The sequence below is a fragment of the Geotrypetes seraphini genome, chromosome 5, assembly GCF_902459505.1.
Source record: "Geotrypetes seraphini chromosome 5, aGeoSer1.1, whole genome shotgun sequence".
Taxonomy (NCBI): Eukaryota; Metazoa; Chordata; class Amphibia; order Gymnophiona; family Dermophiidae; genus Geotrypetes; species Geotrypetes seraphini.
This window is the reverse complement of record NC_047088.1, coordinates 153,496,129-153,514,039: the sequence shown is the minus strand read 5'-3', so window position 1 is coordinate 153,514,039 and position 17,911 is coordinate 153,496,129. Positions and strand designations below refer to the sequence as shown.

General features: G+C 47.7%; 1 protein-coding gene across 2 annotated transcripts in view; it reads right to left on the bottom strand.

Moving 5' to 3' along the window:
• Positions 1–17,911, bottom strand: part of LOC117360842 — a 72,469-nt gene that overhangs the window by 45,855 nt on the left and 8,703 nt on the right. For both annotated transcript variants that reach the window (XM_033945326.1, XM_033945327.1), the window contains exon 2: positions 4,238–4,815. In XM_033945326.1, the coding sequence (XP_033801217.1) occupies positions 4,238–4,815 (578 nt within the window). The remainder of the gene's footprint in view (positions 1–4,237; positions 4,816–17,911) is intronic.

The window sequence follows — 17,911 nt, the reverse complement described above, 5'->3', positions numbered from 1 at the left end:
CACCCCAAAAGCCATTGACCAGGTGGACGTCCACACCAGGTCATACAGTGCGTCCGAGAGGAAAGAGGCTGCCATCTCAATCTTTGCGTCCTTTTGATCCACCAAGGACTAGTCATCAAACTCACGATCCAGGACATACTCAGCCCACCGAAACACAGCCCGAGCCAAGAGCTCCCCACAAATAGCCGCCTGGACACCCAAGGCAGAGACAACAAAATTCTGCTTAAGAATGGTCTCCAACTTACATTCTTCAGTCCCGCAAGGCAGAACCGCCTTCTAAGGGCATTGTATGCTACTTGCAATAGCTGATACCACCGCGTCCACAACTGACAACTTCAAGGTAGCCCTATCCCCCTCCGGGATGGGATACAGATTAGCCATAGTGTGCGCAAACCGAAATAGTGCCTCTGGCGTATTCCACTACACCAGGACAATATCCTGATGCATAGGAAAAGAGCAGGAAGCAGAGGAGATCCCTTTAAGCAGAGGGTCTCAGGTGGCGTCTCCTCAAAGCGCAACAGAGGAGACCTGTTGAATCGGATCAGGGAGCATGTCCCTCTGAAAAAGGCACAGCACAGATGCCTCCTCACCAGTAGATGGAAAAGCTGAGGCTCCGGTACCAGCAGCCATCCCCTCGAGAGGGTCCTGGAGGTCTCCCCAAGGGTCCTGGTCATCAATTAGGTTAACACACTCATCAGACCACAGGTCTTCGTCCCATGCCACCCAGGGGCGCTTGGACAAGGGAGGAGGAGGAAGGGTCGCTAAAGGAGTACAGGGGGGGCAAAGCCACAGGGGGTACAGAGGGAACCCCCCAAGACCCCCGGGACCACTGCAAAACCCCCAGCCACCTGAAAATAAGCCTTGCAAAAAGCAAAAAATAAATCTGGGAGAAAAAACCCCTGGCGGCCCCATGGGACTCCCTGTCACCGCAAGGGACCCAGCTGAAACATGCCCCTGTTTTTCCAATACAAGGGGAAGGTCACCCGAGGCTTGAAACAAGATGGAGGGGTTTCTTGTCAAAAATGGTGAAGATTCTGCTAAAAATAACCCCTCCGTGGCCTGTAACACTTAGGAAGCCAGAACTGTCACAGCTGCTAAAGCAGGCAAGCCGGCAACAACTGTGAGAGAATCCCTAGCCGCTTCAGCGGTAAGGGAATCCTTTTTAACCTTACTGTCAGCAGCTGAGGAAATCCCTCCATGGGTGGCAGGGGAAGCCCGAGCTTTCCCTCTGTCAGCTGCTGACTCGAGAGGCACTTGCGGCAGGAAGCCCTAGCTCCCGGCACCCACTGTCGACAAGGCTCCTAGAACATAAGAATTGCCGCTGCTAGGTCAGATCAGTGATCCATCGTGCCCAGCAGTCCGCTCACGCGGCAGCCCCTAGGTCAAAGACCAGCACTCCAACCAAGACCAGTCCTACCTGCTTACGTTCCGGTTCAGCAGAAATTTGTTCAACTTTGTCTTGAATCCCTGGAGAGTGTTCTCCCCTATAACAGACTCCGGAAGAGCGTTCCAGTTCTCTACCACTCTCTGGGTGAAGAAGAACTTCCTTACGTTTGTATGAAATCTATCCCCTTTTAACTTTAGAGAATGCCCTCTCGTTCTCCCTCCCTCCCCTGTCTTTATCTACTAAGTCTATTCCCTTCAGTATCTTGAATGTTTCGATCATGTCCCCTCTCAGTCTCCTCTTTTAAAGGGAGAAGGGGCCCAGTTTCTCTAATCTCTTGCTGTACGGCAACTCCTCCACTGCTCCGGCCTGCACAGAGCTTGCACAGACCGACCCTCGCGTATGGAGCGAAATGAGCACTTTTTTCCTTCTAAAGTGCTCATTGCTCCATACACGACCTAACTAAAGAAAAAGTGCCAGGTAGTTGAAACATGCAGTAATTTACATTAAATTTAAAGGGAAAGCAGCCCTTCAGACTGGCACTGCCTCAGGATTTATTTTTTTTTACAGAACAGACTCCACTGGCTCTCAAAGCAGTATGCCTTACCTGAATTGGGGGCAAGACTTACTGCTGAGACACCTCTAAAAAAAAAAAAAAATTGGGGGAGAGGTGGAGGAAAGGGGGGAGGGACCCAGCATGAGACCCACCAGGTTTGACACCCCGAAGTTGGATGGACCCCAAAACAGGGCCCACCCAAGCTCAGTCCGGCACAAAAACAGGGAATAGGAGCCCTAAACAAATTCCAACAGCCCTAACCAAGGGAGATGGGTACAACTCACTCACACCTGCTGGAGACAGAGAAGACTGAGGTAATTAGGGGGAGTAAGCTATTATGTACTATTCCAAAATTTTGTCTCAGTCTCAACCTGCTGGTCATGATGAGATTTAACCCATCAGTAAGCTGAAACTGTTCCGGTCTGGCAAGATTGATAAAAAATTATAATTTTATAAGTATAGAGAGGGGGGAAATGGAAGCCCATGACGTAAACCAGTGTCGCAAACTTTCTGGCCGGTGGCATGCTAAACACAGTACCCCAGCCAGAAGGCACCCAGAAGGGCGCCATCATCAACTTGCTGATGTCACGCACATGCACGACATCAGCACGTCAATGTCCGTGCATGCGTGATGTCAGCACATCAACGTCCGCGCATGCGCGGAGGCCCATCTGGCCCCTTCGGTGGAGGGATTCGGGAGGAGGGGAGGTACGGTGAGAAAAGGAAAGACACCGACAAGGAGGAAAGTCATCCGCACCAGCTGACTGCCTACAGGACGTGCCTTTCACTGCGAGAGGCACGTCCTGAAGACAGCCAGCACAGATGACTCTCCTCCTCGCCAATGTTGAGGCACACAGTTTATGATACACTGACGTAAACAAGTGAAACAAGGAGCAAGTGAAAGTCTTTCACAAGATGACCCAAATTGGGTATAAGGCTCCACATTCTGAGGCTTACCATCCTTGTTAAATAAACTTTACCTATACCTTTAGAAGATAAGCCACTCAAATTATTTTTCCATACTAATGGTTTTGGGATATTTAGTTTATAACTGTTGAGCCATATGGATTTTTTCTATTGAAGTCTCATGAGACTGCCCTGTGAGATCCCAGCAATCATTTTGGCTGAGGAATCTGCAGGGGCAAGAGCAACTGGGGATTGCTCTTGCCCAGAAGAAACCACCAGTCTGTTTAAAGCGAAGTTGGCTTACGGAGGACCCTTTGGGTGGTGGGACAGTGGAGGGGTTGGAGTTGGGTGGATGGCCAGCAGGTCAGTCCGGAAGGACCTGTCCTCTTCTGAGAAGATGGCAGTTTCCATGGCCCCTACCATCTAGGGCTATTTCCAAATTGAAAATGGCCCATTACAGGGTGGGCAGAGTCAGAAGCTGTGCTAAGCTGCCTGCTCTTGCAGCGTTCACAGCATCTGCTGGTAGCATGTCTAGCCATGTAACAAGACACATGCAGACCTGCTTTTCCAGTCAGTTTGATTTTGCTCTCCTTCGGTAAGCTCAGTGGAGAATTAGAATAACAAAACCCAAAACCCCTCAAATAACTTTATTCTCATAGCAAGAGGAATACAGCTAAGCCAGGCAGCCAAATTGTTTTGCCTAGGGAAAATATCTCAACAGGGTATACAATCTATAATGGGCAAAGGGACAGGGCCCCGCAGGATCGAGCCACATGCCTTGTCCTGTGAACACTAAAAAGTGCTACTAAGGGCAGGGGAGCACTGCTCTGCACTCAACTAGGTCCGGACAGGGGGCCAAGTAACCTGGGACAAGCTGTTAGGCTCAACCATGCTGTATGCCCTCAGCCAGCAGAGCACGCAGACAGGCCAGGATCAAGAGCATCAGCCTGAACAACCTACCATCTGCTAGAGGTAGAGAAATATACTGGAAATTTTCTTGAGCACCAGCATGTTACACCAGTGAGTGGAAGAGACCAATTTTTTTTCTACTTCCATCTGATAGGAAAAGATAACACCCACTTGTTCAGAATGGTAGCGCCAGACAAGGAACCAACGTTTTCCACAAAGCACCAGCTCTTGCACAAAAAGTTGTTTTCTGAATTTCCATCTGCTGGTAGGAAGGGGACCCAATTCAATTGTCTGGATAGTGCAGCAGGATTCTAAGGAATAGTACTATCAAGCCATACTGAGAGGGGTTTTGCATCTTTATCCATATTCATCTCCAGGGCAGCTGACAAAATTAAACACAGTTTTAAAAATGTTTCATCCTCAGATATCTAAAAATTTGTCAACTAAATTAATCCAGCGTTATAATCAAAAGTCCAGCTTACCTATAACATTTTGAATTGTAGATGATTTCACATCTGCCATTTTGTTGTAGAGTTTATGACATGCTTTACAGAATTCTTTCCTTTCAAGGGTCTCTCCAGATGACACCAACACATATTCCTCACTATCATCAGAAGAAATAAGATCTATCACTGGTATGGATGAATTCTTATTTACAAGATTCGAGAGAGTACATTGTGCATTTGCCACTAATTGTTCACTTTTAATGGTGTTGGATCCTGACAGTAATGCATTTTGAATCTGCGTGTTTGTTTCTTTAAAAACAGCTTCAATGTTTATCTTGTTAATCTGTCGGCTAGTATAGACTCTGCAGCCTGGAAACATGGCATTTCTTACTTGGGATGCTCCAAACATGGTTCTATGAGAACCATTAATTTCTTCACACGATGTATTTTCCAAGTTGAACATCTGCTTTTGTTTGGTGGCCTCTCTGGTTACTATAGTTCTTCTATGAATGGTTAAAGAGCTCTTGATTTCCTCATTAGCACACAGCTGTTGTTCTCTTGCTTGTGTTTCACTTTCAAACAGATCCTTCTTTTTTTGTACTAAAGACATGTACCTAAATAATAAAAGGATTACATTTAAACAAATACTTAATTTGTCTGAAAATATAAACACTACCATTCAAAACAGATTGAAAGATTAGGGGTTAGATTCACTAAGCCCACCGATCAAGTCCCGACCACTTGGAAACCCCGACTCGATTCACTAACCTTCCTCGCGATCAGATTCTGATCCGCACATGCAAATGTAGGACGGCAGCAATTCACTAAACATCTTCAGGCACACCAACTGGGCTGGCCAATCCAAAAACAAGCGACTGCTGAGGACCAATCACTTGTGCAAAATCCCTACTCTGCTGACTCTCCTGCTCTTGCCGTCCTGCTCTCTGCCCCGACTCTCCTGTTGTTGCCCTGCTCTCTGGCCCAGCTCTCCTGCTAGCCGCCCCGCTGAAAAAAGCCTCTTAAAAATGCTGTCATTTGTGCTTATGCTGATTTTCTCAAGTGATTTTGCTAACTGATTTTTTTGCCAGCCCCGACTCTCCTACTCTGCTGCCCTTCCCTGCAGCGCGAGCCCTTGGTTTTAACCTGCTTTAAACCCATGGTTTAAAACCACAGACTGACGAGAAAAAAAGTAAAAAATAAAAATATCCCTCAGAAGAGCTTTATCTTCCAGCACAAAGTCTACCAAAGTTTTAAAGAGCCATTTGAAAGTCCCATTGCCAGCAAAAATTAAAAAAAAGCAAACACTGACAGCAAACAAATGCGCAGACCATCTACAGGCAAAGAAGATGGTCTGCGCATGCGACAGGATCACTCTTAAGCGATCCGTGTGATTGGTAAGGGGCGTTCCTCTGATTGCCCCATTTGAATACAGACCCGTTGTGAATCAGTCAGCCTGCCCGGATCGGAGTGATCGGGAAGGTTAGTGAATCTAGCCTTTAGTAATTACCTTGCTAATCTTCTTTCGGTTAGAAGACAGGATTCTGTACAGTGGGTCGGCAACAATTGGTTGGAAGATCCTACCAACTGTTGTACCCAATTGTCCTATCCTGTCAGAAATATCAAAATTAGAGGGGAGGGGTGGAGTTTCCTTGTGTTAGTTTTGTATATTATCAGCAGATTTTTTTGGTTCATGGCTTGGTGGTTGTTATTGTATCTGTTTGACTGGACAATCTGTTTTATAGCTGTGTTTTTGGTTTTATATTTTCTGTAAAATGCTATAAATAAATGTTTAACAAAAAAAAAAAAAAAGAAATGTCAAAATTAAATCTAAATAGCCCACAGCTTGCCATCAGTTGATCGTGGCAGGGGAATCCCCAATTTGCTGATCTGGCAGGACTCCCTGAAACAGGGACTTCAGGGAGTCCTGCCTGCTCAGCTGATCGGAGATTCCCCTGCCCTGCTCAGCTGAACCAGCAGGGAGATCTGCAATTCCTCTCTCCCTCCACCAATCCCCACCAGCAAGAGCCCCCTTCTGCCGAGCTCAATGCCCCCTCAACATCCTTCTAACATCTCCTGACACCCCTCTCCCCCCCAACATCCCCACATACTTGGCAGAGATCCCAGATTCCTCTCTCCTTCCCACAGATCCCCCGGCCTGTCTCAAAAGAGAGCCAGCTTCCACATCCTGACACCTCCCTCCCCTCAACATTCCCACATACTCCTGACATCCCCCCCCCCACACATCCCTTTATCTTGGGATGAAAAATCAGCAGAAGGAATGCCCATTCCATCCTGCTGATAGGGCTGTCTCTTCAAAATGGTGGCCCTTCCCCCTTCCAGTGCATCCCAAGATGTAATGGGAGAGGAAAGGTCCACCATTTTGAGCCAATCAGGACCTTAGGCCTCTCCCATTGGGTGGGAAGGAGGGAGAAAGGAATTGGGCTTGGCAGGGGGGGCTATCTATTAAAGGGGATGGGGGAATCAGTGGGTAGGAGGAATCATGGCTTAGTGGGAGGGGGGATGGAAGGGAGAGAGGAATCATGGCTCAGGCTCATCGGGAGGGGGAATGGGAGGAAGAGGGGAATTGGGGATCTCCCTGCTGGCTCAGTTGATCAGGGATTCCCCTGCCACAATCAGCTGATGGCAAGCCATGGTTGACATTTCTGACAGGATAATAAATTGGTAGGGTGGCAATTGGCAGGAAGATCCTTCCAATTCTCAGGATCCCCTGTACAGTAGATGTTGCTTCCCATTAGTTGCGAATCTGCAGAAGGGTATCACTCCAAAACTCTGAAGTCCTCCTCTTTTGCAGTGGAGAACAGCTCCCTTTTCAGTACCAAAGCAATCGAACTCCACTGAAACAGAAGAAAAGAGAAGGAGAGATACGGGAAACTTCCCCGGTGACAAAACCATATTCTGTTCTGCTCTGTAACTTATGATAAACAACAACGATTAATAACAATTAACAATTTAACCCTGAACAACAAAGTACGCAAATGAGTAGCTACCGTATTTCCCTGAAAATAAGATACTGTTTTATATCAATTTTGGGCCCAAAAATGCACTGTCTTATTTTCGGGGTAGGTCTTCTTTTTTTCATGTACAATTATCATCTCTCCCTTACTCTCCTCCACCCCAATTCTTCCTCTTTCCTTTCTCCCCACTCCCCTCCATGTGCAGCATCTTTCCTCACCTCTCACTCATCCCCTTGTGCCTTCCATCCCTCGTGCAGCAGAAACCTTACATAGCTTCAATCCCTCCCTTCCTCCCCCCCATGCAGCATCTTTCTATCCCCCCTTGTGCAGCCAAACCCCCACTGACACTTCCATCTCTCCCTCCCATTAGAACACTGCCGACTGCGAGACCAATATACTTTGCAAACGGCAGCATCAGCAAAAATCTAATCAGGTAGCTTTGCGGCCTTCTCTTCTCTCTCCTGGGCGTCCCGTGTGCCGTGTTGCTGATGACATCAGTGATGCGGCATAGGAATGCCTGGGAGGGAGAAGAGAAGGCCGTAAAGCAGCCTTATTAGATTTTTGCTGATGCTGCCATTTGCAAGGTATAATGGACTGGTGGTTGGCGGCGTTCTAATGGGTGGGAGAGATGGAAGTGTCAGCGGGGGTTCGTTTGCGCAGCGGGAAGCACTGCTGCCGGCGACTAGGGCTTATTTTTGGGGTAGGACTTATATTAAGACCTACCCCGAAAATCTTACTAGGGCTTATTTTTGGGGTAGGTCTTATTTTCGGGGAAACACGGTAGGAACCAACCTACTAAGTGCAACTAGCAGGAGCCATAAAATCCCCCCAAAGGAGAAAGGGAATATGAACTCACGTGTTCCAGTATTATTTCTGCTAAATCTTAGCTACAGGAGAAGAGGTCCCAAGATGGACACTGGCAACGTCTGAAACAGGAAATCAAGTGAATCAAAAGTCTAGACAGGGTGGGGCGTACAGAATCCTATGTCTTCTATCTGAAAGAAGATTATCAAGGTAAGAACCTAATCTTTCATTCAGGAGCTAAGACATAGAATTCTGTACAGTAGCTGATATACCAAAGCAGTGCCAAACATCTAAGGAGGGACAGAGAGCCTGCAAAACCGAGGACCCAAAAGTGGCCTCTTCCTGAGCTGCAACATCCACTCTGTAGAACCTCAAAAATGTGTGGAGTGTAGACCAAGTGGCTGCCCTATAATTTCATCAAACGAAAACAGCCAGGGACTCCGCCAAGGAAACAGCCACACTTCTAGTCAAATGTACTGCAATTGAATAGGGGGCTGTTTTCTGCAGGCAATATAAGAAGAGTGCCATGTGAATCCATCTGGCAATTGAAGCCTTGGAAGCTGGCTTGCTCATCTTGAGGGGTTGGTCAGCACAAAAAGATAGTCGGAGAGCCTGGAATCATTAGTTCTCTCCAGACAGAGAAGTATGCCTCTATGCACATCCAGCTTCTGCAAAACTCTGTCCTGGTTTGCCAAAGCCGTAGGATGAAAGGTGGGTAAATGAATCTCTTCATTGATATGGAAGGCAAACCACCTTTGGAAGAAAGGAAGGAACCATCCACAGAGAAACACCAGACTCCATAAACTGGAGGAAAGGTTCTCTACCTCTGAGAGCCACCTTGCCAAGATAACAGCAACCAAAAACACGGTCTTAACCATAAGATCCAATAGTGATGCGTCCAGCAGGGGCTCATACGGAGCCCAAGATAGGCCCTTCATAATCACATTGAGGTCCCAACAGAACAGCCTATGTAGCAGGGGTTGCAATCTGAGTGCCCCCCTCAAAAAATGAGTGATGTCTGGATGAGACACCAATGACTGCATGCCTCTCCGTGCTCTAAAAGACAGCTATCTGAACCTTGAGAGACAAAACCGCTAGGCCCTTTTCAGGATATGCTTGAAGGAATGCTAGAATCACCAGGATAGGAGCCTTCTCAGGCTTCACCTGCTCCTTGGTGCACCATAATTGGAAAACCTTCCAAGTCCTTGTATAAGCCGCAAAGGTCACAGGCTTCTTTACTCTAAGGAGAGTCATTAAAGCACAGTTATCCAGGGACAGCAAGCCAGATGTGGACAGCTTCTCAAGCAGACTTGCTTGAAGAACTTTTAGAAAGTTTGCGATTTCCGCACCGCACATGCGTGAGTGCCTTCCCACCTGACACAGGGTGTGCGTCTCCTCAGTTCAGATAGCTAGCAGAGAAGCCAACCAGGGGAGGTGGGTGGGTTGCGAAAATAGCTGCCTGCTGTCCCTGGATAACACCTGTTATGGTAAGAAACTGTGCTTTATCCCAGGACAAGCAGGCAACCTATTCTCAACATATGGGTGACCTCCAAGCTAGTAAGGGCCACACAAAGTTAAGTCAAAATGGAGATTAAGTCAATTAAATGAAGGAAAAGAATCTCAGAGATATAAGGAATTGTGGCGTGGGTGTCTTTCATAGATTAAAAAAAACCTTCATATATTAAAAAAGACTTAATTCGTCAAATTTTTATTATATTTTAATTATTACTCAAAACTTTGTTAATTTTTATTTTTCTCAAACTTTTATCATAAATACCAATATAATTTAGTTAAATAGAGAATTGTATATTTGTATCATACTTTCTATTTTGCTCAGCAACTGATTTGTATTTATTACTTTACTTAGCAGCTCAGGAGATTACAACCAGCATTAGTAGTTGTTAAGCTAATTTGTATTTTTTCTGCTTTCCTTAGCAGCTCAAAAGATTACAACCAGCATTAATAGTTGTTAGACAGAAAAAAGCACTTATCTTTTGGCTTTAATGTGATGTATAGCATGCCATATCTGCCGCTTTATCCCCTCTCGATGGGAACCCGTTTCGCCGCTACAATGCGGCTTCTTCAGGTTTTTCAAATCGGGCTATAATTTAAACCACACCATGGTGTGTTGCTATTTAAATTATAGCCCGATTTGAAATACAAAAGAGAAAAAGTACAAATTAGCTTAACAACTACTAATGCTGGTTGTAATCTCCTGAGCTGTTAAGTAAAGTAATAAATACAAATCAGTTGCTGAGCAAAATAGAAAGTATGATACAAATGAACAATTCTCTATTTAACTAAATTATATTGGTATTTATGATAAAGGTTTGAGAAAAATAAAAATTAACAAAAAGTTTTGAGTAATAATTAAAATATAATAAAAATTTGACGAATTAAGTCTTTTTTTTTCCCCATGAAATTTTATTGAAAATTTTACAAAATACAAAGGGAATAATAAGTCATAACAATATCAAGTATCATATGCAGGATACAAGGAAAAACAGAGAAGGGTAAAAGATTCATTATAATAGGATAAGATCAAGTATTACATTTCAGACTGGTATAGTAGGTATCCAAGTTACTATGAACAATATATAAGAGGGGGGGAGGGAAAGAGAAAAAGCAAAGAATAAGAAGATTATGAAAAGAAAAGAGGAAGGGAGAGAATGAGAAAAAGAGACAGTACCCCTAGAGATCAAAGAGAGGAAAAGAGAAGAAGAAGAAACACTATATAGAAGAGAAAAAGTAGGTAGGAGATGTCTAGAATACTAGTAATAAGGCTTTAAAGAGAGTCTAGGCAGTCAGTAAAATTGGACCATTTAGAATGTACTTTTGTTGTTAGTGGCACAGTTGCAGAAATCAACATCGCTCGTTTGTGTTGTAATAAGACAGATTTATACCAAAAATGGACATTCAGGGAGTCAAATGATTTCCAATTAGATAAAACAAGCCGTAAGGCAACTATAAGAAGTGTGTTGAATAAAGCGTATTGAGATGCCGATAAGTTAAGTGAAGGTGTCTCTGATTTAAGGACAATTATTGTAGGGGAGAGATGCAGACATGGACATTCAAAAATCATATGCAATAAGGTGCCTGGAAGTGATTTACAGTTCCAACAAGTGTTGGAGAGTAGAAGGCCTGAAACATGTAATTTTTGGGGCGTCCAATTGGCTTTGTGGTGGAGGAAGAACATAGATTGCATTGAATTGGCTGAGAGGTCCTGACATTGCTAAAATAACAGAAGGATGTCAGTGAAGACAAGTTCCACAACAAAACAACCGCGTGGAGGAAAATTGGGCAGGAAAAACCAGCCCGGGACAAGAGCCATGCAGAGGGGAGAAAACAAAATGGCAATCCATAAGGCCCCACTAGGCCAAACCGACAACGGTAAAGAAAAAAATAAAGTATAATTGTTTTTTGATTATTTTTGTTGTTTTCTTTTAGTATGAACCTATCAATGAATGAAAAGAAGAAACTGACAAAAAGTCAGTAAACCGCGAGAGCGGGAAGGCAGCGAAATGAAAAATTTTCAACAGCCATTGAAACATGACTTCTTAGCTCCGCGGAAACTAAGAAACTGAGGGACCGTGCGCCTACGTCGGGCAGGAAGGCACTCGCTTAGCACATGAAAGGAACTAGCTCTTGAGAAACACTCACCGAGCCCAACTGCCACGTCATTGCCAAATTAGCCTCTGAGAAAATGGCTATCTTCTTATATTAGTTTACCGGGATCAAATCTCTAAATGTACTATAATCATATAAAGAAACCGGTATGGAGTATTTTCAAATCGTTTCAATGAATTATGAGAATGCCTCAGCCCCACCACTCCACCGCTGTGCTAGCTCTTAACTGCGGCGAGATTTATGTGGCACTTCATCATTGGCCGCTCATAGTCATTTTAAATCTGCTAGTCTTGTTTTTTAATTCTTTTTTTGTATCTTTTTTATGTGTACCTATAAAACCATCTTAGCTGTAAGAATAGCACAGTTACTTACCGTAACAGGTGTTATCCAGGGATAGCAGGCAGATATTCTTAACGTATGGGTGATGTCACCGACGGAGCCCCGGTACGGACCTTTTTAACTAGAAAGTTCTAGTTGGCCGCACCGCGCATGTGTGAGTGCCTTCCCGCCCGACGGAGGAGTGCGTGGTCCCCAGTTAAGATAAGCCAGCTAAGAAGCCAACCCGAGGAGGAGGGTGGGACGTAAGAATATCTGCCTGCTGTCCCTGGATAACACCTGTTACAGTAAGTAACTGTGCTTTATCCCAGGACAAGTAGGCAGCATATTCTTAACGTATGGGTGACCTCCAAGCTAACAGAGAGGGAGGAGGGATGGTTGGCCATTAGGAAAATAAATTTTGTAACACAGATTGGCCGAAGAGTCCATCCCGTCTGGAGAAGGCATCCAGACAGTAGTGAGTAGTGAACGTGTGAACTGAGAACCAAGTGGCAGCCTTACAGATTTCCTCGATAGGTGTGGAGCGGAGGAAAGCCACAGAAGCAGCCATAGCTCTGACCCTGTGGGCCGTGATAGCACCTTCCAGTGAGAGACCGGCCCGAGCATAACAGAACGCAATGCAGGCAGCAAGCCAGTTGGAAAGCGTCCGTTTAGAGACAGGACGACCTAGACGGTTAGGATCGAAGGTCAGAAAGAGCTGAGGAGACGAGCCCTGGTACGATCAAGGTAGTATGCAAGGGCACGCTTACAATCCAGCGAGTGTAACGCCTGTTCCCCAGGATGGGAATGGGGCTTAGGGAAGAAAACAGGCAATACAATGGACTGGTTGAGGTGGAAGTCCGAGACCACCTTAGGCAGAAATTTAGGATGGGTAAGCAGAACCACCTTGTCATGGTGAAAAACAGTGAAAGGTGGGTCGGCAACCAGTGCATGCAGCTCACTAACCCTCCTGGCAGAGGTGATGGCAATGAGGAAAAGCACCTTCCACGTAAGAAATTTGAGTGAAGTTGTGGCAAGAGGCTCAAATGGAGGTTTCATGAGGGCTGATAGAACCACATTCAGGTCCCAGACGACTGGAGGAGGCTTCAGAGGTGGTTTGACATTGAAGAGGCCTCTCATGAACCGGGAAACCAGGGGATGAGCCGTAAGAGGTTTTCCGAGGATAGGCTCATGAAATGCAGTGATGGCACTGAGGTGGACTCTGATTGAGGTCGACTTGAGGCCAGCGTCGGAGAGAGAGAGCAAATATTCCAGTACAGTTTCCACCGCCAGTGAGGTGGGATTGTGATGATGAAGGAGACACCAAGAGGAGAACCGGGTCCACTTCTGATGGTAACATTGGAGGGTGGCCGGTTTCCTGGAAGCATCCAAAATACGACGGACAGGCTGAGACAGATTCTCTGGAGAGGTCAGCCCGAGAGAAGCCAAGCTGTCAGGTGGAGCGAGGACAGATTGGGATGTAGTAGAGACTGATGCTGCTGTGTAAGTAGAGTAGGAAACACAGGAAGAGGAATGGGCTCCCTGGAGTTGAGCTGAAGCAGGAGGGAGAACCAGTGTTGGCGAGGCCACCGAGGGGCGATGAGGATCATGGTGGCTCTGTCCCTGCGGAGTTTGAAAAGCGTCCGCAACATCAGAGGTAGGGGAGGAAAGGCATAGAGGAACCGATCCGTCCAGTCGAGCAGGAATGCATCCGGGGCCAAACGATGAGGAGAGAAGAGTCTGGAACAGAACTGGGGCAGCTGATGGTTGTGAGGAGCTGCAAAGAGGTCCACCTGAGGAGTGCCCCAGAGAGCAAAGATGGAGTGGAGTGTGGGAGGATCCAGCGTCCACTCGTGAGGTTGAAGGATGCGGCTGAGATTGTCGGTCAGGGAGTTCTGTTCGCCCTGGATATAGACAGCCTTGAGGAAGAGACTGTGGGCCGTGGCCCCAGGTCCAGATGCGGATGGCCTCCTGATAGAGATGGGGAGATCCGGTGCCGCCTTGCTTGTTTATGTAGTACATGGCGACATGGTTGTCTGTGCACAGGAGAAGAACCTGAGGGTAGAGAAGGTGCTGGAAGGCCTTGAGAGCATAGAACATGGCCCTGAGTTCGAGGAAGTTGATGTGATGTTGACGCTCCTGAGGGGTCCAGAATCCCTGGGTGCGAAGATCTCCCAGGTGAGCGCCCCATGCATAGGGGGAGGCATCTGTGGTTATGATCATGGAGTGAGGGGGTAGATGAAAGAGTAGACCCCTGGAAAGATTGGAGGAGTTCAACCACCATTGAAGAGATTGCCGAAGAGACGATTCACAGAGATGGGATGAGAAAGAGGATCGGTGGTCTGTGACCATTGGTTGGCTAGAGTCCACTGAGGTGTCCTGAGGTGGAGTCGCGCCAGAGGAAGTACATGGACCGTCGAGGCCATGTGGCCCAGGAGGATCATCATCTGCCGAGCTGGAATGGAGTGATGAAGGAGCACCTGACGACAGAGGTGGAGCAGAGTTCGATGGCGGTCGGAGGGGAGAAATGCCCTCATTAGAGTGGTGTCGAGAACTGCTCCAATGAACTGAAGTAGCTGTGTGGGAAGCAGATGCGACTTGGGGTAGTTGATCTCGAAACCCAAGAGATGGAGGAACGAGATGGTGTGATGAGTGGCTTGAAGTACAAGCGGAGACGTAGGTGCTTTCACCAGCCAATCGTCCAAGTAGGGGAACACCTGAAGGTCGTGAGACCTGAGGAAGGCCGCCACCACAATAAGGCACTTGGTGAACACTCTGGGCGATGATGCGAGGCCAAAGGGTAGCACTTTGTACTGATAGTGATGGTGCTGTATCTGGAACCGTTGGTAGCGACGTGAAGTCGGATGGATTGGAATGTGAGTGTAGGCCTCCTTGAGGTCTAGGGAGCATAGCCAGTCGTGGTGGGAGAGAAGAGGGTAAAGCGTGGCTAGGGAGAGCATTCTGAACTTCTCTTTGACTAGACACTTGTTGAGGTCCCTGAGATCGAGGATGGGACGAAGGTCTCCTGTTTTTTTGGGGACCAGGAAGTAGCAGGAGTAGAATCCCTGACCCCTTTGGTCCGGAGGTACCTCTTCGATGGCATTGAGGAGAAGGAGGGATTGGACCTCCCTCAGGAGGAGGGGGGTTTGGGAGGAGTGAGAAGCAGACTCTACGGGAGGATGGTCTGGTGGAAGAGTTTGGAAGTTGAGAGAGTAGCCGTGGCGAATGATGTTGAGGACCCACTGGTCCGAAGTGATGACCTCCCAACGGCTGAGGAAAAGCTGAAGACGTCCTCCGATAGGTTGAGGGAGAGGCAGCGATGGTGGGAGAATGGCTATGCTCTGGAGAAAAGAGTCAAAAGGGTTGAGACGGCTTAGATGAAGGAGGAGGTTTGGCAGGTTGAGTCTGTGGGCGAGCCTGATTCTGATGTTGGTGGCGAGGACGGCGAGACTGTTGTTGAGGCGGATTGAGAGGTCTGGCCGAGAACCTACGCTGGTAAGAAGACTGTTGTCTGTAGGGACGAGCAGGTGGAGTCTTCTTTTTAGGTTTGATCAGAGTGTCCCACCTGGTCTCATGTGCTGAGAGTTTCTGGGTTGTTGAGTCCAGGGACTCTCCGAAGAGTTCATCGCCCAGACAAGGTGCGTTAGCCAGGCGGTCCTGGTGGTTAATGTCTAGGTCAGAGACTCTCAGCCATGCCAAACAGCGCATGGCCATCGCCATGGCAGAGGCGCGAGAGGTCAGCTCAAATGAGTCGTAGATGGAGCGAACCATAAATTTCCTGAGTTGGAGGAGGCTGGAAATTTGTTGCTGGAACAGAGGGACCTTACGTTCAGGAAGATATTTCTGTAAGGAGGAGAGCTGTTGCACCAGATGCTTCATGTAGAAGGAGAAGTGGAAGGTGTAGTTGTTGGCTCTATTGGCTAGCATGGAATTTTGGAAAAGGCGCTTACCAAATTTATCCATGGTTTTTCCCTCTCTGCCAGGAGGGGTGGAGGCATATACACTGGAACCCTGAGATTTTTTCAAAGTAGATTCCACCAGGAGGGACTCGTGGGGCAATTGAGGTTTGTCAAACCCTGGGATTGGGATAATCCGGTACAAGCTATCCAATTTACGAGGGGCTCCGGGAACAGTGAGGGGAGTCTCCCAGTTCTTATAGAAAGTTTCCCGTAAGATGTCGTGGACGGGCAACTTTAGAAATTCCTTGGGAGGTTGCTCAAAGTCTAGGGCATCGAGGAAAGCCTGAGACTTCTTAGAGTCGGACTCTAAGGGGATGGAAAGAGCTGCTGGCATTTCCCTAAGGAATTTAGAGAAAGAGGATTGCTCTGGTTTGGAGGCGGTGTCGGTCATGGAGGGTTCTTCGTCGGTTGACGAAGCGTCCTCTTTGGTACCGTGAAGGGAGTCTTCCCACAAGTCTGGGTCCCTAACGTCGGGGTGCGTACGTTTGGACATCGGCGTGGAGGGCTTGGCATGGCGGGTCTTTGAGAGAGATTTGCCTGAGCGCACCGAGGCGGTACCGGGTGAGGAAGACCGATGTCGTTCCTGGGACCGGACAGGGTCGGCAGTAGCATGGGTATGCACCGTAGGTGTTTCGGCCAAGAGCACCGGCATGGAAGTATTAGTCGGTACCAAGGGGGTCGACATAGATGGGACAGTGCGAGGCTCAGACCGGTCCTGTACCGGAAGGTGCGGTGCCAGCAACGCCGGCAACAGTTGTTGGAGTTGTTGTTGCAGCTGCTCCTGTAACTGTGTTTGGAGTATGGCTGCGATGTGGTCATCCAGGGGAGGCACCGGTACCGCTTTTTTCTTCTTCGGTACCATAGGTGCTGCTTTACGCTCCGGCGATGAGGAGGCCGATGATGAGGCACTCACCGAGATCGGAGCGGAGCGTTTGCGGGGCCGGTGCGGCGCCGGAATGGCCGGTGTCGCAACCGTGGCAGGAGGGCGCTCGAGGGAAGTGGAAGGCTTCTTAGCCGGCTTACCTGGGCCCAACGACCCCGAGGAAGGGTCCGGTGGTGTCGACGTCGTCGGTGCCGACTTTTGGGGTGCCGTCGACGTCGTGGCAGGTTCCATGGCAGATCCGGTACCAAACAAAATATTTTGCTGGATCTGCCTATTTTTCAAAGTGCGCTTTTTAAGCGTAGCACAGCGGGTGCAGGTGTCAGCCCGATGCTCTGGACCCAGGCACTGGAGGCACCAATTGTGCGGGTCTGTGAGAGAGATTGGGCGTGCACACCGCTGGCACTTCTTAAAACCCGGTTGAGGGGGCATGAAGGGAAACACGGCCTCCGCAAAATCAAAGCCGGAGGCCTGTATGGTGACAACAGGCCCCGCCAGGGCCCGCTCGAAAAAATAAAGAAAACTCAACGAGTTTTTGTTTTTTTTTTTAAGGAAAAATAAAGAAGAAATTCGGAAAAAATACGCGAGCGGGAAGGCAAACTAATGATTTCAACGGCCGTTGAAAAACATGCGACTTCTTCACTCTGCGGAAACAAAGAAACTGGGGACCACGCACTCCTCCGTCGGGCGGGAAGGCACTCGCGCATGCGCGGTGCGGCCAACTAGAACTTTCTAGTTAAAAAGGTCCGTACCGGGGCTCCGTCGGTGACGTCATCCATACGTTAAGAATATGCTGCCTGCTTGTCCTGGGATAACAAATGTACTTAATTGTACTTAGCTTTAAGTAGCATAGCTAAATCCAGCCAACGCCGGGGAGTTTAACCCAACATGTTTTGCACCATACAGGCGCTGTGTCAAGGGTCTCCCGAGGTGCAGCGTGTCATCCGACTCATTCAGATTCTACTCTAGACACTGAATGAGTCGGATGACACGCTGCACCTCGGGAGACCCTTGACACAGCGCCTGTATGGTGCGAAACATGTTGGGTTAAACTCCCCGGCGTTGGCTGGATTTAGCTATGCTACTTAAAGCTAAGTACAATTAAGTACATTTGATTCTTACAGCTAAGATGGTTTTATAGGTACACATA